Source organism: Ipomoea triloba, chromosome 10, assembly GCF_003576645.1.
Source record: "Ipomoea triloba cultivar NCNSP0323 chromosome 10, ASM357664v1".
NCBI lineage: Eukaryota > Viridiplantae > Streptophyta > Magnoliopsida > Solanales > Convolvulaceae > Ipomoea > Ipomoea triloba.
The window spans coordinates 6,975,807-6,998,184 of record NC_044925.1 but is presented as its reverse complement, the minus strand read 5'-3'; the positions used below and the strand labels follow the sequence as shown (position 1 = coordinate 6,998,184).

Sequence of the window (22,378 nt, the reverse complement as noted above, 5' to 3'; positions counted from 1 at the left end):
TATATATATATATATATATATATATATATATATATATATATATATATATATATATATATATATATATGCACGATCTAATGAGAACGGGTACCTAGAAGAGAAATAAGAACGATCCACAGCTGTCCACGTGTCCATATCAACGAATCAGATGTAATTTTAAAAAAACGACGCGGTGGCATTTTTCGTAAATAACTCGAATATTGGTGCAAATAAATGTGTTATAAGTGCAAGTAGTTGGTGCATATTTGCAAGTAAAATCACTTAAAAGTGTACATATTTTCACTTACAAATGCAAGTTATTTAATTACCTTGTCAACATTCGTGCACCTAGGTGCAACTAATTATACCATTAGGTGCAACTAGTTATAACGTTAGGTGCATTTAGTATTGATACTCAATGTACATTTTACTTGCACATGTAATACATTTTACATGCACTTGTGCACCTATTTTCACTTACATGTGCAAGTAATTTATCTTGGTAACATTCATGCACCTAAGTGCACCTAGTTATAAGTTTAAGTGAAACTACATCTGGACACGTGGCACTTAGTGTTGTTGTTGTTACTATTATAATAAATTATAAATTAAAATGAATTATATTTGAAATATTGGAATAAAATAGTAAATACTAATTACAAAATATAAATTAAAATTAATTATATTTGAAATATTGGAATAAAATAGTAAATAATAATTACAAAATATAAATTAAATCATAAATTATAATACTTTTTTAGTACTTTAGTTATTATTAAAGAGAGGATATTTTTGTCCAAAAGTGTCAACGTAAAAAGTTGTAATAACTTTGTTACGAATATAGTATGACATCTCATATGAGAAAATTATTTTGGCTATGTTTGACAAACCTAGTTGAAAAAGTAGTAGAAGAGTTGTTAAGCTAACTATTATGCCTAAAAGTGTTTATAAATTAGCTTTTTGATAAGCTGATAAAGGTAAAAAGCCTAAAAAAAAACATCTTCATAAAATTTAAATAGTTTTAAATTTAAATAGATTTGTATACATATTAAAATATAAAATAATGAAACTAATATATTTTAATAAAATATAAAGTAAGAAAAAATATTTGAAAATATATAAAGTAAAACAAAATATTTATAGTTCATAAAATTAGTTCGTACAAAAATTAATATTCAAACACACAAATGTCAAATTGAAATTATAACCAAACATATTGAAGAGAAAAAGTCAAAAGGATTTTAATTAGGAGGGATAAAAGATGTCATTTATTTAAAATAATAATGATAAAGATTGAAAAAAATTAAGAAGCTACTAGCATAGTTTTGAAAAGCTACTTAAAGTATCTTTTCAAAATAAACTCTTATTTTAAGCTACTAGCTTATTTTGAGAACATTACTAAACAGAACTTATAGCTTATTATTAATTTAAAATAAATTATAAGCTCCTAAATAAGCTCTACAAACAGAACCTTTATGCCACTAGACCATAAGATTATTGGCATTTACAATGCTTGACTTTAATCTTAAATTTAGTTGTTTTGGGAAGTTATGCATTTATGATACTAATAATATTCACTTCAAAAAAGTTAGTCTCCTCAAATTAATTCAACATTAATTATCTCTTATTAAAAATTCTTATTTCATTACCTGGCATTTGGTTCAAATAATAAAAATAAATTGAATATAATAGAATTTTAACATGAATAAAATAAGAAGGCAATAGAATATGAATATTAATCTATGTTTGGTTCATTATTGAATAGAAAAGGAATATTATTTAAATAACCAAAATGCTCCTATTTAAACTAAAACACAAACGGTTGGAAATAATCTCGAAAAATTCTTGGGAAAATGGAGAAAATTAATTCAACATTAATGATCTCAATCTTTTCACTAGGATGACAGTTCGCTTCATAGTGGCCCCTCACCTTCTTCACACAATCTTTTTGAGAACTAACTTTCGCTTGCTCTTCCCTTGATTATGGTTGAAATTGTTGTTTGTACTACAATAATCCTCAGACCATGTAGTAGTCACAAAGCCATTGGATTTTTCGTGGATATTGGCCGATCCACTTGGTACCGAAGATACCCGCATCGTAGGAATATATTCCTTAATGCTCACACCGTTCTGTGAACCAACGTTCATTGGTGCCCGAGAATGTGCAACGATGTTGCCATTCCCTCCATTGTTGTTCACAACAACATTACGGTTCTCATCCCCATTGATGATCACTGGCAAAACGGGATTCTTCATTTCTCCAAGGAATTCGAGAATCAAGGGAAAAACAAAGGGATAGATAAAGTTTTAAGATTGTTGGAAATAATCTCAAAAAATTCTAGGAAAAATGGAGACAAATAGAAATCCACGAAGGGAAAACTTATCTTGAAAATGAGGACGAGAATGGTGATCTTTAGGGTAGGTTGGAAGCACAAGTCGAGTTACCTCTCTCCTTAAAACCTTATTTACCGCCTCCTGGGGTGCTGGAGCTTCGCGGTCTAGCCTTTTCAGGCTCATTTTGGGATTTGATTTGCATCCCCCTGCGCGCGAGAGAGAACCTCTATACTATACAAGTTAATTATGTATAAATAGACCCAAAATATGTATAAATAGACCCTCCATACATAGAAGAAGGGGATAATTCTGAGCAATACAATACCTATATTCTCTTCATATATTTTTCCTACATTTTTCCTATATTCTCACTATTCTAACAGGTAATGTTGGCCTACCTTATTTGAATATCCAAAAGTCATAAAACTAACAATATAATATATATATATATATATATATATATATATATATATATATATATATATATATACTAGTTTTATACGCGCATGGCGCGAATGGGTTAATTCCCAATGTTTATATTTGAATAAATATTTGAAAGTATATCAATGCAAGTTTATATAGGAGAAGTTTAAACATGCATAATTGAATGTCAAATTTTTTTATTTAAATATCTAACTCAAAGTATATGAATCCAAGATAATATAGAAAATTCATTATAATTATTATTAAAATAAATGTTTGCAACCTTGTAAAATCGATAGTCTAAATATTTGGTTTAAAAATGATAGTTTAAATAAATACTACTTTTAATTTGAATTTTTCTAAGTGTTCTTAATTCTCTTTTGATTAACATTGTCATTGTCTTCATCTTTACTATTTGTTCTCTTTCTTTTTGTTGGTAGTGTGTTATTTGCAATTCGGTTATTGTTGGTAGCATAGATGACAACGTCATGCAATGAAATTATGATATAGGAGCTATGAACTTTCCTTTAGGTGTTCTGCTTGGGGTTCATTTGGTTCAACCATTATTGTTGAATGAGTTATTGTTGATAAATAAATCCCTAGTTTAAGAAAAAAGATTAAATAAATTAATAAAAATTTGAAATTTAAAATATTATGTATTCCAAAGATATTAAAAGGTAGTTTCTCACTTCAATTTGCTGGGTAATTGGTTGTTTGAGTACTTTCATTGTCAACAAATCCCCCAAGTAGTTAATATGATTGGTTTCAAACTATTTTTTTTCATGGTATTAAAGAAATACATATGTATCATTTTTTGGTGTTACTAATTTATTTAATTCAATAAAAGTAAAATAGAGTGATTCCGCTTCAATTTGTTGGGTTATTATTTGAGTACTCTCTTTGTCAACCAATCCCCAAGTAGTTGATATAATTAGCTTCAAATTTTTTTGAATTTTTTTCCATAGTGTTAATAAAATACTTGGTAAATAAATATATAACATTATTTTGTACTATAACTTTGATATTTAATTACAAGATATTGTAAAAATAAGATAATGGACAATGTAATGAATATCAATTAATAAATTCGAATGTAAAGAATCTTTGCATGAGAGAAAATAAAGACAATATAACTAATGAAATTATTTTCTCTTATTTAATTTAATTTTTTGATAATGAATAATTTTTTCAAATAAAGGTATTGTAGACACATAATTCTAAATTAAAGAAAAACATATGTATCATTTTTTGTTGTAGCTACTAATTTATTTAATTTAATAAGAGTAAAATAGACTAAGAAACTTAATTATGTCAAATTTGATTGAGATAAGGTTCGAACCTAAGACATTTCTTATAGAAATTAATAGGTAAGTTAAAAGTTAACGGAATATTAACGGAGAAGAGAATATTTAACGGAAAACTTAACGGATAATCATAAAAGTAAGGTTAAATTAGGTAATCTCTATTAATAATATTAATCTGAATTATCTTAACCATCTATTTGATTAAATAATTCATCTGAACCATCCATTTAATTAAATAATTTGACCGCCATTTTTTTTACCCATTTTAGGCCTAACTCTCTTTGACTCTTATTAGTATAGTAGATATATATAAATCTGTTCAAATGGGGCCGCGCCTTCCCGTGCGGTCGGTGCGGTTCACATCACTCAATGTTAGAAAATGCACCACTCAATTTTAGGAAACGCACCACAATGAAAATACACAAAAACACCACAAAACACATCACACACCCAAAATAATGCACCATAACTGTACTCCTCTGCCCCTAATGGTGCATTTGCTAACACTGTGTGGTGTATATTTGCATGCCTAGTGGTGTGTTTTTTGGTAATGCGTACTTAATGATGCATATTTGTGTGGTGCATTTCGTAATATTGAGTGGTGTATATTTGTACACATAGTGGTGAGGCTGCACTGACTGCACGTTAAGGGGTGGACACACCTGATTATGACCCTATATATATATATAACACAATTATTTTAAAAAAATCAATATAAATATGACTTTAATATTGAGCATTTATTTCTTCACATCACGTATTGAAAAAAAATTAAAAAAAAATAGTAAGCTTTATAAAGGAGGAAAGGAGAGAGAAAAAAATGAATTGAAAAGAAAAAAGAAAAGAAAAAGAGGAAGAAGAGCAAACAGAAAATGAGAAAAGGAGGGCACGGGGTGAATTTTGATTAAATAATTGTAAATTGTGTTATTTTTGTATTGAAGAGAGGACAATTCTAGTCAAATTGATCAAGTTGTAAACTTAGTAACTAATTTCAATTCCAAACAGAAACACCAACAGACCTATAATGTCCAAGAAGTCGAGAACTTAAAATAAATTTTCTCAAATAGAACCTCAATGAAGTATTAAAGTGCTACGGGTATATGTGCCCAGAAGAATGTGCAATCATTAAAGCACAACATACAAATAATTTGGATTCAAAAAGTTTATAAGATTCAGGGACATATATAACCTTCTCTCTTTACTCAGGTTCGCACCTGATTCCATATATATTCCTTTAAAGATAAAGTCATTTTCTAACAAAAAAAAATTATATTCTTTGAAAAAAAAATTGATTTTTTGCTTATTAATTATTTGCAAGATAATAAATCTTTTCTGTTTATTTTGTGCCTTATACTCAGCAAAATTGTACTATGTTTTATTCATTTCCTCATTGATATACAATTCCCCTTTAAGTAAATAATGAGAATGTGGAAAATATCATATCAATTTGGGTATTGTGATTTAATTAAGGTAGGATACATAGGTTTACTTTTTTTGAATGCTACTAACTCTATTACAATGCAGTATCTGTTCATAACTACTTTCTCAACTATTGAAGCACAAGAGTTAGTATTGCCTCCACTGAGACTCGAACCCACCACCTCCCGTATACATATGTTTACTGTATACATAGTACATACCTTTTCTTTTTCTACTCCTCTGATCTGGTACTGCCTGCCTTATCAGCTCTGTCATGAATCATTCAAACTAACTTAGGGTATCATCAAATTAAATGAAGTTCAGAAATAATTTTTTTCTTAAAAAAAAAAAAGAAAAGAAAAAAGGAGAGAGACCTGACATATTGTGTTCTCCTCAATGACAACCATGTCTGTGTTTCCATAATCATGTTGGCTTTCTTCAATTTTCTTGGCTGAAGTTACTGCAGAAAGAAGACACCTTCTCAATTTAATCGACTTTAACGTTTGAATATCTTCAAAGCTGCTTGGGATCTCTTCCAAACGAGAGCAATCATATAGGATTAGCCTCTCAAGTTTAGGAAAATTATCATCATTGACCTCCCAACGCTCGAGATCAACACCATCAAATTTCAAGAAAACTAATCGGCAAAATCTCTCATCTTCTTTTAGTCCCCACTTTTGGCCTTTGCAGGCCCATCTTTTCATCTTCATCACCTCAAGCCGTGGCAACTTGCTAAGAACGCCCATTTCTTCCCACAAAAAGTTGGTATTGTAAAATGACAACTTCTTAATGTTTTTCAAGCGAGCAATTTGGCCACTAATTGAGTAACTAAAACACCCATGGTAAACATAAATTTTCAATCTCTCGAGTTGTTGTAAATAGGCAAGGTTTCCAATCCGGCAACGAACCCAATCGAGAGTACTACTTGAACCATCTCCAACAATGCCTACTTTCTTCACATGTGGAATACTTGTAAATAACTCCTTTGTGCAATGAAAAAGACCCAATTCTGAAATGCTCTCTAAGTTTTGATGAACAAACTCTAGAGGATCTAAGCAATTTATTTGATCACAATGATAATAGCTTAAATGTGGAAAGTTTAAGTCAAAAGAGGAATTGGAATTGATGAGTGGTGGGGGAATGTATTCACAAAGTGTTTGAAGATTCCAAGCATTCGACGATTTTGAATTCAGTGGTTTACCTATTGTGGAAGATAGGTACCTGAGATGGATGGGAGTGAAAAGATGCACAGTTCTAGGGTATACTACTGGTTTAGGCTTGACATCAGTTGTGTACAAAACTCTCAATGTCTCGAAATTTTGCGGAACCAACTTTGTTATTTGATACGTGGAAAATTCAAACATGGAGCGACAGGTTTTTGGGTATGAATATAATCTAGAGATGTCAAGCTTTGATGATGTGATACTTAGCCAACGGAAACTTTTGTGAGCAAATCCGGTTCCATTTTCATTGACAACATGTAGAAGGCTTTCGTTTTGAGCTTCTCTCACACAGAAGGCATGCAACACGTCGTGCATCTTAAATGTCTTAATTCTTGTCCCACAGGAGCTCTGCTCGCTTAGTAGAATTAGATTTCTATCTATAAGTTCTTTTATGTGCTTTTGACCCACCATTTCCAAACTCTCATTCTTAGATGCCTTTATAAGTCCTTCGGCGCCCCATAACCTTGCGAGTCTTTTAGCATAAATCTCTTCATCTTCTGGAAAAATTCCCAAATATAAAAAGCAAGCCTTAAAGTTGTGAGGCAAATGGTTGTAGCTCAATGACAGTATTTTTGAGCACACTTCTACAATAGTTGTTGTAGTTGATGAATCATCAAGAGCTTTTGCAACACTTTTCCAATCGTCTAGTGTGTTCAGTTTGGAAAATAGCCCTCCAACCACAACAATTGCCAGAGGCAATCCTCTACATTTTTCAACAATGGGTCTTCCAATCATCTCGAATTCAACACCCTGAGATACACCCTCCAATAATGCCTTTCTATGAAACAGAGTCCAACTCTCGTTGTGATCTAACAAGTTCATTTGGTGAGAAAAGTCATTGCCGGAACTTACACAATTAGCCACCACCTCAAGACGAGTAGTTAGCAACACTCTACTACCATTTCCGTCATCAGGAAAGCAAGCGTTGATATCATCCCACGACTCTCCGCTCCATACATCATCCATCACAACCAAGTACTTTTGACGCTTCAAACACCTGTAGATTTGCTCTTCTAGCTCCTCATCAGTTAAGCTTTCCGCATTGCTTTGTTTCAAAATTGAATTATGAAGACATATGAGCATTTGTCTCTTATTATAAAATTGGGACACAACAACCCATGCTCTCTTGTCAAAGTGGGACCTAATTGATGAATCTTTATAACTTTTCCTTGCTAAAGTTGTCTTTCCGATTCCTCCCATACCTTTAATCGTGACAACTTCTCGTTGCTTAGATGGATGTAGGGTAAGCATATCCTTAATAGTTTTGAACTCATCATTTTTCCCAACCATTATGCCTTCATAGTGCGAAGCATGTTGGAAGGAATCAAGTGCAGTACTAGTGTTTGTCCCTTGCAGATCTGTGACACGCTTGTACTTGTTCTTCACTATCACCAACTTTTCTTCGATGGGATTAATGTCTTTTATTGCCCGTTGCAATATAAGATGAAGATTGTGACAATAAGGACGTGATTTTCCTTTGGGTCGATGAAAATTTCGAAGATTTATCCGGTCAAGAGGAGTGTTTTTCACATAAAGATCTGCTATGAGAAATTCTATTTCATCTTCTACTCTGAAAGCTACATCTCTAAGCTTTGTTTCCAAACGTTTAATTGCTTCAACTCCATGGATTCTTTGCTCATGATCATCCAACTGTTCCATCAAATTGATAAGCTTTTGGTGGAGAGATCTGATGAGCTCTTCGTTTCCAGAGATGAGTCCTTTGTCTTGGACAATTGGACGTAGTTGAGGTTGCATGAACTCAAGCTCTAATGTCCTCACAAGAGAAGTTACAGCTACACAAGCCATCCTTCTCTCTCTGTATATTGTAATTGAAACTTTGTTTTTTTCTCTCTCTGTGTTTGTGTGAATAATGTAATTTGAGTTTATGATGAAAAGCTGAGAGTTAGTATTATATGTATTTTGAGTTTATGATTAAAAGCTTAAGAAACATGCAGGACGGCAGCCGGCCGGCTTCATTCTCCGGACAAGTCTGTTTGTGATGTAATTAAGACTTTTTCTCACTTTGTTTATGCTTGTGTATAGCTGAGGGCCAATTGTTTTTTTATTTGCGGAGACATGTGCGGGTAAATAAGTGAGACCCTATAAAAGTATAAATAAAATGCAGATTAAAGAAACTTGATTAGCGTGAATATTACGGAATAGAATTTTTTTTGAATACTACGTAATAGAATTTAGATCAGTTATGAAAACCTAATTTTGAGGTCAATATAATCACAAATACCGAAATACATATATTAATTATTGGGTCATGGCTGGACTAGGACCCCCAAAATTTTGGGGCCCTGTGTTGTTGTACATTTTGCACGCCCTAAAATCCGGCCGGATTATTGTTTCATTAAAATATATTTGATGCATTTTAGTGATGGAGATTGGGAATCTTACAAGTTACAACAAAGACTTGAGGAAAAACAAAACTGTTTTCTAACCTCGAGAAGATCTCCACCAAACCCTTGAAGCCAACGACATATATATTATATATATAGATTTTTATTCAAATTCGGCGTGAGCTTCTATACGGTCGTGCGACTTAATCTGCGTCATCCGATTTTATTAATTCAACTGAAATTTGCGTATGTTTAAGTGAGAGTATTATGGTAATTTTAGTATCTATATTACGTGAATTGAAATGGTGCATTTTAGTACATAGTGTGATGCGTTTAAATACATGATGTGGTGCGTTTTATTACGTATGTCGGTACATTAACTGTGTTGTGGAATGGTGTGTTTTAATATGTCCCGTGGTGCATTTTAATACGTAGAATGTTGTGTATTTTAACACATATGCTTCTAATAACTGTGTTGTGGAATGGTGTGTAGTGTGTTTTAATCCGTCCTCTGGTGCATTTTAATACATTGAATGGTGTGTATTTTAACACATATTTTCTAATAAGTGTAATAGTGCGTGTTTATAATCTGGGATGGAGATTTTCAACGGGTAGAATTGTGCATTTTAACACACGTTGTGGTGCAGCATTTTAATACGTAGAATGATGCATATTTTAACACATGTTTTCTAATGTGTAAGTAGTGTATACTTATAATCTGACATGAGGCACGTTGTGGTGCATTTTAATACGTAGAATGATGCGCTTTATCACATATATTGATGAATTTTAAGTGAATATGTGCATTTGGTTATAGTGTGGAATGAGGTGTTTTATCGGTCATCTGGTACGTTTTAGTACGTAGAATGGTGTATTGTGTAACATATATATATTGCGCGTTGATTTGATGATTTGATATGATCTAATGGCTGAAAATAGGCCGCACGACCACACCTAATGACAAGGCCGCACCTGATGATGACTATATATATATATATATATATATATATATATATATATATATATTTATTTATTTATTTATTTATTTATTTATTTATTTATATGGTCACTAATCAGGTGAGAACAATGTCTCAGATAAGAACTTGTGGACAATTTTAAACCATTGATCTAGTAGACTTAACGGTTCATAATAAACCTACTTTGTAATATTTACGAAAAAAACCCGTTCATTTTAAAAATTTATAATATTTATGAAAATGACCACACTCATTTTTTATTTGAGTTCTCATCCATAAGATATTGTAGATCAATGGTTTGGATTTGTCCACACGTTCTCACCTGAGAAGTTGTTTTCATATGATCAGGATTCATATATATAAGTTATACTTGCATACCTAGTGGCGCATGTTTTGGCGATGCGTACTTAATGGTGCATATTTGTGTTTTGCACCTGAACCATAATTTATATATATATATATATATATATATATATATATATATATATATATATATATATATATATATTGCCAAAGACTTTGTGAGTAGTGGCACCCGGTTGCATCTCCAAATGGGAGGGGGTGGGTTTGAGCCTCAGTGGAGGCAATATTAGCTCTTTGTTTGTGCTTCATTTGGTTGTGATTAATTATATGCAATAGATTTAATTTTTCGCGCTCAGTTTGTTGTGCACTCATTCTTAGTTTATGTTCCGGATTTTCCAGTTGACCAGTTTCGGGAGACTATCCAGTTGCAAAACAAAAGGAATGGTTTGGTTGATAACTGATTGCGCCGGACTGGTATACTTCTCCTCTTGGCTTTGCTTTAATAGAAAATATTCGATTGGAAGAGAAGCGCACCTTGACTCATGCACTCATGAACTCATATGCACTCCTAAAACTCCTGAAATCAGGAACTGGTTTGAAAGCTTCATTCATGAGCTATAGTATTATGCATTCGGTCTCAGTTTGTTGCGCATTCATAGTGTGAATATTGTGCATCTCGCCCACGTTGTTGTGCAGTTGCATTCATAGCCGTTAGATCAGTTCAAATGGATGATCTGGATTAGTACACATGGTCCTCACCTGATCTAGAACATATATATATATATATATATATATATAACGGATCATGTGAAACAATTTCTTTAGGTAAAAAAAAAAAAATAGGGTTTAATTATATTCGTAGATTGAGTCCCAATCAAGGGTTTAAATTGGAGATATTTTTTAAATAAACGCGATGGCATTTTTTCTACCCATTTTAGGCCTAACTCTCTTTGGCTCTTATTAGTATAGTAGAAATGCGTTAGAGATCTTTTTTCATTTTTCCTTTTTTAACTCCTAACAATATAAGTGAATTACATATGCTTTTGTATTTTTCCATTTTATTAATATTATTATTAATTAATTATTAATTATTAATTGTTTGGGCGGAAGAGTTTGAGCGAGAAAACACAAAGGATGATTTTGTTTTTAAAAATTGTATAGATTTTTGGTAGGATTTTCCTTTTTTACTGGTAACATTATTATTATTAAGTGAATTCCATTTCCTAAGTGAATTCTGTTTTGTTTTTCATTTTTCCTTTTTTACTGTTAACATTATTAGTATTAATCTGAGAATTAAGGATCCTTTTTATTTTTCCTTTTTACTGCTAACTTTTTATTGATTATTATTAATTAGTATTAATCATTAAATTCTGTTTCCTTTTCCATTTTTCCTATTCTATTGTTTAAGCAAACGTGTTTAGGCAGGAATGCATGATTTTACTTTTTTCTGCTAACCTTATTATTATTACTAATTTTCCACGCGCATTGCGCGAATAAGATAGTGCTCAATGTTTATTTTTAAATAAGTACTTAAAAGTATATCAATACATATTATCAAAAAAAAGTATATCAATACAAGATTATATAAGAAGATGTTTATGAATATGTAATTTAATGTTGAATTTGTTTATTTAAATCGTTAATTCAAACTATATGAACACAAGATAATATATGAGAGGTTGATTATAATTATCACTAAAATACATGTTTGTAATTTTGTAAAAACGTTAATCTAAATACTAATTAGTCTAAAAATGATAGTATAAATAATTATTACTTTTGGTAATAAAAATTTGTACATTTTAAATCATATAATAAAGAAATATGATGTAGTCTAAAAAATATTACGGGATATTTCACACTTCAATTTATTGGGTTATTTGAATGTATTCTTTGTCAACAAATCTTCCCCAAGTAGTTAATTTTTCTATGTTATTAATTGAATACTTGGTAAATAAATATATAGCGTTATTTTGTATTATAACTTTAATACAAAGTATTTAATTACAACATACTGTAAAAAGAAGACAATGAATAATGTAGTGAATACAATTAATTAATGAATTTTAAGGTAAGGAATCTTTTATCTTTGCATTGTAGAAAATAAAGACAATATAACTAATAAAATTATATATCTTTGGAAAAAGTGTCAAATAGGCCACTGAACTTATCTTATTGTTACTATGCAATGCATCCACCATATATTTTCTTATCTTATTCAATAATAATAATAAAATATACACATTAAATATTAGAGTTATATGTTAGTTATTTTTTAAAATATACTAGTAAATATCTAATTTATAAAAATATTTTACATTATTATTATTATTATTATATTAAAATTAAAATTTTAATATAAAATACTAATATTGGGCACCTAATTTTTGCACATCGCGCACAAGAAAAACTAGTACAACAATATTTATCCATTGATGTAGGATTACTCCATACATAAACAGTAATCAAATGATTAATTTTCCTCTTTAGCATTAAAATTGTGCCATAAGCGGATCTGCTGCGAGAAGCAAGACGTTTGGGAGGGGAGAAAAGGTGTTAAGAAGCAATTAGCCGTCCTTTGCAACTCTCCAAGGGATTAAACCTCACTTCCTCAAACAAATTCCAACTTGTTCTCTTCCCCCCTTTCCCCGCTTCTACTTCTCAAATCCCAAGAGGGAAAATATATATATATATATATATATATTTCTATTGTCTTTCAGCATTTCCACTGCAAATCTTCCTCACACAAGCCTAGAGACAGTAAAGCTGTGTATCTGTTGCGATCATGGCTCATTCTACCGTCTCTCAGGTCTGTTTTGAAGTGAATTTAGTTTTTTTTCTTTTTTTTTTTTGTATGAAGATTCGATTTTTATTTTTGGCTATGTTCGTGCAGGTCACTTTTGCTGTCCCTCTCAATGCTGATTCGTCCCTGCGAAAATCCTTCTTTAAGGTTTTTAACTAACCCCACTTTTGCTGTCCCTCTCAAGGCTTGTAGGCCCTAAAGCTCCTGGGGAGACCTGTCATATTGTGATTGACCATGGCGGCAATCTTCCTTACTGGGAAGGACAAAGCTATGGTGTTATTCCTCCTGTAAGTCATGTTTCTAATTTATGTGTTGCTTCCATTACAATTAATCTGAATAAGTTTCTAGTGTTTTACTTATTATGCTAAAATTTACCTTGTGGATATGGATGATTACATGAATCATATAATGTATCATGTATGTGCACAAAAGCTAAGCTTTTTGTCCTGCATGGTATAGACCTATAGTATAGTAGTAACCATTAACTAGGTAAAGCTAACCGTAAAAAGAGATATTACATGATTTTTACAGTTAGTATAATAATAATAAATGATCTTTGCCTAGTTTCTATATTTAACCATGATCTTAGCTCAAACATCAAGGCCAAGTTCCGCTTGGATTGATTACATTTATAGACTCTAGTATTGATTAAGCAAGCTGACAACTTGTTTTCTCTTGGTTCCTTTGAACAATATATATTGTGCTATGGGTTATAGCTTCAGATAGTTTTGTAAACCTCATTTGCGATTGTATTCCAGGGAGAAAATCCAAAGAAACCAGGTGCTCCCCACAATGTTCGTCTATATTCAATTGCATCTACCAGATATGGAGATTCCTTTGGGAAAACAGCTAGTTTGTGTGTCAGACGTGCTGTGTACTATGATCCTGAGACAGGAAAAGAAGATCCATCAAAAAAGGGAGTTTGTAGCAATTTCCTATGCGATTCAAAGCCTGGAGACAAAGTGCAGATCACCGGTAAGAAATCACTTGTTTGATATAGTTGTTTAGTAATGTTTTCATCAGAAGTTCAGAACCAACCTATTGCATAGATGCTTAAGGTAACCAAATGAAAAAATAGCATTGCTAAATTTAACTTAAGCTGCCTGTCTGAATGAATGATAGTCTCTCTGTAATTAATATTTCTTTCAAAATATCATGTCTGTCCTTTTTGTATATTTTTTCTTATATTAGCTGCAGTTATCCACTTTACTGAAAATGTCGCATCAACTGGGATATATTTGATATTTTGTATTCAAAATAATGCGTGTTTTTCTCATAATTACTTTAAGCATGATATTGTTGTTGAGTGTACAACATATTATTCACAAAGTGAGAAGAAGACAGTAAGCTTGTGCCACCAGATGACCAGACATTACAAAAGCACCAAAGCTGGTTTATATCTCTATCTAACCATTAGATAAAGATACAATGTAGTTTACTTTTCATGTGACATTAGACAATTTGCTATACAGTACGGGGGTCTAAATTTTATATAGAAGGAAATGATTGTCAGTAAAATAGACAATTTTATATGGTGGGGCACAGAAATTTCCATAATAAGGCAATAATGTTTTTGTAAAAAATTTCTAGCTATAGTCTGCCATTTGTTCATGCTTTCTGAATCTTATCTGTTGGCTAATCCTTTGATCTTTTTGTATTGTAAAATAGATTCTAAATATCTTGTTGCTGCCAGGCTTGTTTTATGCTATTCCACCTGTGCTCTGGACTGATTGGTTTAAAATGAAGTAAAATGATTGACTATAGTTGTGAAAATTTAAACGCTGCACCATCCTTAGTATGTTTTCAAAATTTTGACAGGTCCTTCTGGTAAGGTAATGCTTCTGCCTGAAGATAACCCAAATGCTACACACATTATGATTGCAACTGGCACTGGTGTGGCTCCCTTCAGAGGGTACCTTCGCCGTATGTTTATGGAAGCTGTCCCAACATTCAAGTTCAATGGCCTTGCTTGGCTCTTCCTTGGGGTGGCCAACCAGGACAGTCTTCTGTACGATGAGGAGTCCACCAAATATCTCCAGGATTATCCAGATAATTTCAGGTACGATCGTGCTCTTAGCCGGGAGCAGAAGAACAAGAGAGGAGGCAAGATGTATGTTCAGGACAAAATTGAGGAATACAGTGATGAGATCTTCAAACTGCTGGATGAAGGAGCGCACATCTATTTCTGTGGGCTGAAGGGAATGATGCCTGGAATTCAGGATACGTTGAAGCGGGTGGCGGAGGAAAGAGGGGAGAGCTGGGAGACGAAGCTTTCACAACTCAAAAAGAACAAACAGTGGCACGTTGAGGTCTACTGATAGCAAAATAACAGCATTGTTGTTCAGATAATTGTTTGTATGAGTATTGATTCAAGAGAGAACTCGCATGTTTGGTGTTATTTGCTGGTGAAAATGGAAGCTGCTTTAGTAGGTAGGTATTGCAGAATGAGATGTAGATTTTAGTGGGAAGGATTAGAATCCATCTTTTAACGAGGTTTTCTCCTCGCCCTATGACCCTAGCCAGCAAAGAACCACAAAGAGGTAAACCAGCCTAGGTTACCCATAGCTGACCGGCTCAAACCCAAGGGTTTGAGGATCGAACCTCCAACCTCTCGGCTGTAGGCAGAGCACTCTTACCACCTGAGCTGTCCTTACGGACGAAGGATTAGAATCCTTGAGACCATAGAGAGGATGCTACCATGTCATTTTAGTTCAATGTTTGCAATGTGTTCTGATAGGAATATGGACTAATGGACCATGTTTGTCAATCCTATTCCTGAATAATGTAATCCTATTCCACAGATTGTTTCTGTGTAACTTCCAAAACCCTGTGGAATTGGGAGTGGGCACTATTGCTAAATCCAGTCTGGGCTTCATGTGTTTGTCATGTTCAATCCAACTAATCTACTTGTACAACATTTGATTCCTTTTTGTATTATTACGTTGTTGAATATTCTAAATAGTTGATCGACCCATGTTTATTCAATTCCATATATATTTTGTAAAGTCCTGTCTAATACTCCTTTTGCTTTGTATTCTCTGACTTTCTGTATCTTAATACTACAACTTTAGTCCGTTTGGAAACTCAAAAAATGACTTTCGGAAGTTATTTTTCAAATTTTCTAGTGTTTAGGTATTCAAAGAAAATAAAGTCAAAGGAAAAGAACAAAGCTACACTCACCGTCAACTTGAGACTGATGCCTTGCAAATCATCCAAAGTCTTCCAGTCTCACACCTTGACTCTGGAAATCAATGAAGAGAAATTATGCGGCGGCAATTTCATAATTTCTTGCACCATGTATATTTCAGCGGTACATTAAGTGCTAGTGTGTGATGCATTTTTAAGTACTATGTGGTGCATTTTTTGAGTAATACATGGTGCATTGATCTGTATTGCACCACTCAACGAGGTGCCAAACCGTCGGCGGGTTCAATAGACCCGTTATCGGAGTGCATTACATGCTAGTGTGTGGTGCATTTATAATTGCTCTATGGTGCATTTTTGAGTGCTCTATAGTGCATTTTTGAGTGATACGTGGTGCATTGATTTGTAGTACACTTAGTTTTGCACCACTCAATGAGGGTGTCAAACCCGTCGACGAGTTCAATAGACCCATCATCGAGGTGCATTTCGTGCTAGTGTGTGGTGCATTTTTGAGTGCTCTATAGTGCATTTTTGAGTGATGCGTGGTTCATTCAACGCGGTGTCAAACTTGTCGAAGAGTTCAATAGACCCGTCAGCGGGATGTATTACATGCTACTGTGCGGTGCATTTATAAGCGCTATGTAGTGTATTTTTTAGGGTTTTGTAGTGCATTTTTGAGTGATACGGTGTATTAAGCTATAGGTCACCGTTGGATGACAATAATCGGATGACAGAAATTAGGTCACACGACTGCATGCCAGACATTGATCACATATGAGCAGAATTATATATAGAGTAGAGTTCAGGTGCGCCCGCACCTTCCCGTGCGGTCGGTGCGATATACATCACTAGTGTTGACAAAATACACCATTAGTGTTAGAAAAATGCGCAACACAAATATGCACAATTAGATACGCATCACCAAAAAACACACTACTAGGTATGTAAATAAACACCACACAGTGTTCAAAAATGCACAATTAAAGTCTGGGGAGTTATGGTGTGTTTTTTACATTTTCAACTAGTGTTGTAAACCACACCGACTACAAAGAAAGATGCGACAGCATTTGAACAGATTTCTCTCTCTCTCTATATATATATATATATATATATATATAATATTATGGATGCCTTTATGGAGGTCGAGTAGCGTATAAAAATTGAATTTGTACTCGTGAACGGATTTTGGGTCGTTGGGTTGGTCGGCGCAATGGTTTCTAGCATTTATTAAATATTAATTAAAAATCGCTCCTTGTCTGCGTCAGAAAAAAGAAAAATCAAATAAATAACTGTCTTACGCGGACAGTTGTAAACGTTGTCATCTTCAACGTAACGTAAATATTCGCTTCTTTTTGCTGTCCTCTCTCTCTTCTCTCTCTCTACCTTGTCTCTGCATTTCGCCGTCAGCTGGAGAGGAAAACCGGCAACATCCACAAATCCGTGGTCACAATAACTCTTCACACTCTCTTTTCAATCATTCCTTCATTTCTACTTTGTAATTCCTTATCTATTATTATATATATTGACTTCTCTCATTTCTGTCAGTGTTCTCGTGTTTTTCATTTTCGTGAAATGAGTTGGTGTCTTTGAGGTGATTTTTGGACTTTTTTGGTATATATTTGCTTCAGATCATTTGTATCCTCCTTCACTTTACCTTCAATTCTTTTGTTAGTTGAGTCACTTCTGATACATGCTTCTATCAGTGTGGTTCAATGCTGGCAACTTGTTGAAGAAGATTTGGAAAGATTATTACTTCTTTTTCAGTTTAGTTTGAACGGTTGGAAAATTTGGCTTAAAATGATATTTAAAGTTATCAGTATAATTTTTAGTGGAGTTCACTTTTAATTTTGGTCAAGTAAGAGTGGATTTGGGTTCTCAATAGTCTAGGTTTATTTTGATATTTGATAAGTATAAAATAGATAACGGACGAATGAGAAATTGATTATCAAATTTATCAATTTGATTAGGAAAAGATGGAGTTAGGAACGCTTGTAAGTAACCTTTGTCTTATAAAGGACGTGAATTTGCACTAGTATATATACAAATTCTCTTTTTGAAAAAGTTTGAATTACATAGCATTGAGGTTCTCTCTCACGCGTAGGGATGCAAATCAAATTCCAAAATCCATTTTATCTTACAACATTTAGGGAGCAAAGGATTTGGATTGACCATTTCTGTTCGCTTAGCTTGTAGTTGTAAAATTTTAAACATGGGCTAGCTTCGATGCCAATTCTTGAATTTGTTGTGTTACTGGCTAATTCTTCACGAAAAATGCAGCTTTAATTTGATGAATGGTAGCAGCATATTGATAGAGACTAGAGAGAGAGCCATGAGCCAACGAGCAACTGGTCTTAGCAGACCATCTTCAAGTATGACTTCAATTCCATTCCTTTCCTGAAATGATTTAATTTGCAATATCACCCAGCCTAGCACATATTTGGAAAATGCGCAAATCAAAGCATTATATTGTCCTGTAAATTCTCCTTATTTTAGTAAGTTCCATTGTTATTATATAGGCGGAATTGAAGTAGCAATGTAGGCCCTAGTACGTGTGGATATAGTACTCTTGAATGATTTTCTGATCAATAAGATGTGTTAGACTAGGTATATGCTCCTGAAAATATATATGTGCTACACATAACACGTTTGAGGAAACCATGTACACATAACATTCAGTTGCTACTAGTTTGTTTCTGGTAACGATGTTTTTCCTTCTCTTTGTGAATGGCGTTTTAAACAGGTAATAGAAGACTGAGAGACCTCATGCTCCAAAGGGAAAATCGTGTATGTGCTGATTGCGGTGCTCCTGACCCTAAATGGGCGTAAGTTCCACCACCTAAATGGCTGGCTGGCTAGACTAAATTTGTAAATTGCAGCCTTTTTTTAATTAAATGTTGATTACAAAATTTTTACATAATACAATCAATCATATGGTAATATGATCCTTAATGTTATTCTCTACACTCAATTTTGCTTTAACTGAGACTTTGAACCCATAACTTATGGTCATATGTGCCTCCCTCTGGTCGTTTTAGCTAAAGCTTTTACTGATTCATTGAGCCTGTTTTTTTTTCTGTGTGTTGGAAAGCTAAGCACATTCTTTTTCTATCTTTGATGAGTTTTGTTTTATATTTTATACTGTTGCTTGAATGTTTAGAATGAATTTTCTACACTTTCAGATCGGCCAATATTGGAGTTTTTATCTGTTTAAAGTGTTCTGGTGTGCATAGAAGCCTTGGCACTCACATCTCAAAGGTCAGTTTTTGCTTTTTTGTTCTTTGGGTTTGCCCATACCATGTACACATGGCCAAGCCACACTAAACGATTGAATCCAATCAATTAGCTAGTCTAACCCATGGCATTGTACTGTAAATCCATATGTTCTATCTTATTTTTTTCGACGTGAACTCTTAACAAAACCATACTTGGGATTCTTTTGCATGTTTACCATAGAGGATTATTGAATACTGTTAACTGTTAAGAAGGCTCTGCTTCCTTCCCTTTTGGGATGGATCTTACCAATATGTTCTCTCATAGCTAAGCCTGTTGTAGTTGTTTTCTCCTTCATTTTCCATCTCCAATTAATGAATGCCCGAAATGTGCAGGTTTTGTCTGTTACTTTAGATGAATGGTCGGATAATGAAATCGATGCAATGATTGAGGTTGGAGGAAATGCGTCCGCAAATTCAATCTATGAAGCTTATATCCCTCAAGGAGTTTCTAAACCTGGACCAGATGCCGGCCATGACCAGCGTGCTAAATTTATCAGGTCAAGATTGTATTTAGAAATGTTGTGCCCTAGCTTCCCGATACTAGACTCTTGAGATAGTCCTAGTTAGAGCAGGACGGGTAAAAGTAGAGTTACAATAATATTCCGAGATAGAGTAGGAATTCTGAAGCTGATAAAGTACAGTACCCTAATACTCAGATCCTTGACTGTTGATGTAAATGGACTCTCTGTAGGTCTAAATATGAGCTTCAAGACTTCCTCAAACCTAGTTTGCGCATCTTGTCAGCTCCAAAGAATCACTCTCTTCAATCGAGTTTTTCTTCGTCCAGGAAGAGTATGGAAAGTAGCTTTAGGAGTTCAAGTTCAGTGGACAATTCTGTAAGTTTTAACTACTCTTTTTGCACATGGAATGTCTGTAAACTATGCATTTGTCTGGCTTGGAATTATTGTTATCGGCACGACTATAAGCTAGCTAGGTTTGCAGTTTAGCCATGTTAACTGGAGGACAGTTTTATTATATTCTTCCAAAATGCCATTAACACTGAGCTTCATCACAGGGAGGCATGGTGGAATTCATCGGAATGTTGAAGGTTAAGGTAATCAAAGGAACAAACCTAGCAATCCGAGACATGCTCAAAAGTGATCCATATGTTGTCCTCACACTTGGGAAGCAGGTTGGTTTAATTAGTCACTAATATGGGAATGCACCACATTTGCAACGAATTGAAGAAAATTAAAGCAGACTTCTTCTGTGTTTCTCTTTTTTACTTCGAGTACATTTTTTGGCTCAAATCAGCACTGCATTGACATGTTGCTCAGCTTATTAACACTCTCATTGCTGTTTGGGTTTCCCAGACAGTGCGAACAAACGTGATAAAGAGCAATTTGAATCCACTATGGAATGAAGAACTCATGCTTTCTGTTCCTCTACATCATGGGGCACTAAAGCTGGTAATACACTTCTTTTCACCTTCTTCCCTTCTATCATGTATACTTGCATTGCATCCTCCTTCACTTCCACAGTTCCACCATCACTTTCTGTGTGACATTTACTCTGCAAATCCACACTAGTCTCTGTTTGCCTGTAGATGCAACCACGTGCACGATTGTAAATGAAAACGAAAGGGGAGATGGTGAAATCCATCATGCAATAACGTTTCCTTTCTGATTTGGATTTCCAACATCTGCATTTTCTTATCTGATCTGTTGGGCGGAGGCCGGTGAAGGGCTAAGTCTAACAATTGGTGGCTAGGGGATTGTTGGGTAGAGGCCGGTGAAGTTCTAAGTCCAACACTCTGTCTCTTGAAAATGTGGTGTCAATATATATATAAGGAAATAAACTTGTGCTTCGCTGTGACCTATAGCTTTTGGCGTAATGGTAAACGTTTGATCCTAACAAGTGGTATCCAAATTAAGACTGGCAGGTGCGGGGAGAGGAATTGTTGGACGGAGGCCAGTAAAAGGCCAAGTCTAGCACTGTCTCTCTAAAATGTGGTGGCAATATCTAAGGAAATAAAAATGTCTTTGCTGTGATCTATAGCTTTTGGCGTAGTGATAAGCGTTTGATACTAACATGATATGTCTCCATTGCAGCAAGTATATGATCATGACACATTTAGTGCTGATGATATAATGGGGGAGGCAGAGGTTGACATTCAGCCTATGTTAACCTCAGCCATGGCCTTTGGAGATCCCAAAATATTGGGTGACATGCAGATAGGGAGGTGGCTAAAATCCCATGATAATGCGCTCATTCAGGATAGTACTATCAACATTGTTGATGGGAAGGTTAAACAAGAAGTATTCCTCAAGTTGCAGAATGTAGAATCAGGAGAAATTCATCTAGAGTTAGAGTGGATTTCTCTTGATCACTAGTTAATATGAATATAGATTCTTTATTTATTTATTTTTCTAGATTTCATTCGGGTGATGCCCGAGTAATATTAAAACAAAACATTCATTATCAAATTCATTGTAATATTGATTGTTGAGATATATATATATATGTGTGTGTGTGTGTGTGTATATGTATATATATATATATATATGTGTGTGTGTGTGTATATATATATATATATATATACACACATATATATATACACATATATACACATGTATGTGTGTGTGTTTATTTCCATATATTCAATGTCACAACAAATCATTTTACATTTTGGAAGTGAAAGTGAAAGTGAATTGTTATGTTGGGGTATGCAAACTATAGAAAAATTTCGGTTAATTGACGGAATCGAAAAATTTCAAATAATCGTTTTTAGTTCGGTTAATGGTTAAATGAATCTTGAAAATTCGGTTAACGGTTAATTCGGTTCGAAATGGTCCGAATTATATATATATATATATATATATATATATATATATATATATATATATATATAT

General features: G+C 33.5%; 3 protein-coding genes across 5 annotated transcripts; 2 read left to right on the top strand and 1 right to left on the bottom strand.

Annotated features, from left to right (window-relative positions):
- Positions 1–1,914: 1,914 nt before the first annotated feature.
- Positions 1,915–8,488, bottom strand: LOC116033070 (putative late blight resistance protein homolog R1A-3). The gene is made up of 2 exons (XM_031275824.1): positions 5,834–8,488; positions 1,915–2,229 (listed from the first exon to the last, which is right to left on the bottom strand). The coding sequence occupies exons 1-2, from the start codon at positions 8,486–8,488 to the stop codon at positions 1,915–1,917; spliced, it is 2,970 nt and encodes a 989-aa protein (XP_031131684.1).
- A 2,260-nt stretch (positions 8,489–10,748) lies between these two features.
- LOC116033068 (ferredoxin--NADP reductase, embryo isozyme, chloroplastic-like) lies at positions 10,749–16,008 on the top strand. The gene is made up of 5 exons (XM_031275823.1): positions 10,749–10,781; positions 13,028–13,116; positions 13,295–13,397; positions 13,869–14,085; positions 14,929–16,008. The coding sequence occupies exons 1-5, from the start codon at positions 10,749–10,751 to the stop codon at positions 15,426–15,428; spliced, it is 942 nt and encodes a 313-aa protein (XP_031131683.1). The 3' UTR covers positions 15,429–16,008.
- Positions 16,009–17,562: 1,554 nt separating this feature from the next.
- Positions 17,563–21,979, top strand: LOC116033527 (ADP-ribosylation factor GTPase-activating protein AGD12-like). Of its 3 annotated transcripts, XM_031276271.1 has the most exons (10): positions 17,576–17,697; positions 17,800–17,845; positions 18,532–18,623; positions 18,995–19,076; positions 19,434–19,509; positions 19,860–20,023; positions 20,218–20,362; positions 20,542–20,658; positions 20,840–20,935; positions 21,578–21,979. In XM_031276271.1, the coding sequence occupies exons 3-10, from the start codon at positions 18,542–18,544 to the stop codon at positions 21,857–21,859; spliced, it is 1,044 nt and encodes a 347-aa protein (XP_031132131.1). In that variant the 5' UTR covers positions 17,576–17,697; positions 17,800–17,845; positions 18,532–18,541; the 3' UTR covers positions 21,860–21,979. The 3 variants fall into 3 exon arrangements, with proteins under 3 accessions (XP_031132132.1, XP_031132130.1, XP_031132131.1); XM_031276272.1 differs by lacking the exon at positions 17,800–17,845 and having other exon boundaries at positions 17,563–17,697; XM_031276270.1 differs by lacking the exon at positions 17,800–17,845 and having other exon boundaries at positions 17,563–17,749.
- Positions 21,980–22,378: the final 399 nt, after the last annotated feature.

What these genes read in the sequence shown, in the direction of transcription:
- LOC116033070 (XM_031275824.1), bottom strand. Translation starts at nt 8,488, where the DNA reads ATGGCTTGTGTAGCTGTAACTTCTCTTGTGAGGACATTAGAGCTTGAG. An exon ending in AGGAGAACACAATATGTCAG is followed by an intron (nt 2,230 to 5,833) that starts GTCTCTCTCCTT and finishes GGAGAAATGAAG; the next exon opens with AATCCCGTTTTGCCAGTGAT.
- LOC116033068 (XM_031275823.1), top strand. Translation starts at nt 10,749, where the DNA reads ATGGTTTGGTTGATAACTGATTGCGCCGGACTG. An exon ending in TAACTGATTGCGCCGGACTG is followed by an intron (nt 10,782 to 13,027) that starts GTATACTTCTCC and finishes ATTGTCTTTCAG; the next exon opens with CATTTCCACTGCAAATCTTC. An exon ending in CTCATTCTACCGTCTCTCAG is followed by an intron (nt 13,117 to 13,294) that starts GTCTGTTTTGAA and finishes GTCCCTCTCAAG; the next exon opens with GCTTGTAGGCCCTAAAGCTC.
- LOC116033527 (XM_031276272.1), top strand. Translation starts at nt 18,542, where the DNA reads ATGAATGGTAGCAGCATATTGATAGAGACTAGAGAGAGAGCCATGAGC. An exon ending in TTGGCACTCACATCTCAAAG is followed by an intron (nt 19,510 to 19,859) that starts GTCAGTTTTTGC and finishes CGAAATGTGCAG; the next exon opens with GTTTTGTCTGTTACTTTAGA. An exon ending in ATCATGGGGCACTAAAGCTG is followed by an intron (nt 20,936 to 21,577) that starts GTAATACACTTC and finishes TCTCCATTGCAG; the next exon opens with CAAGTATATGATCATGACAC.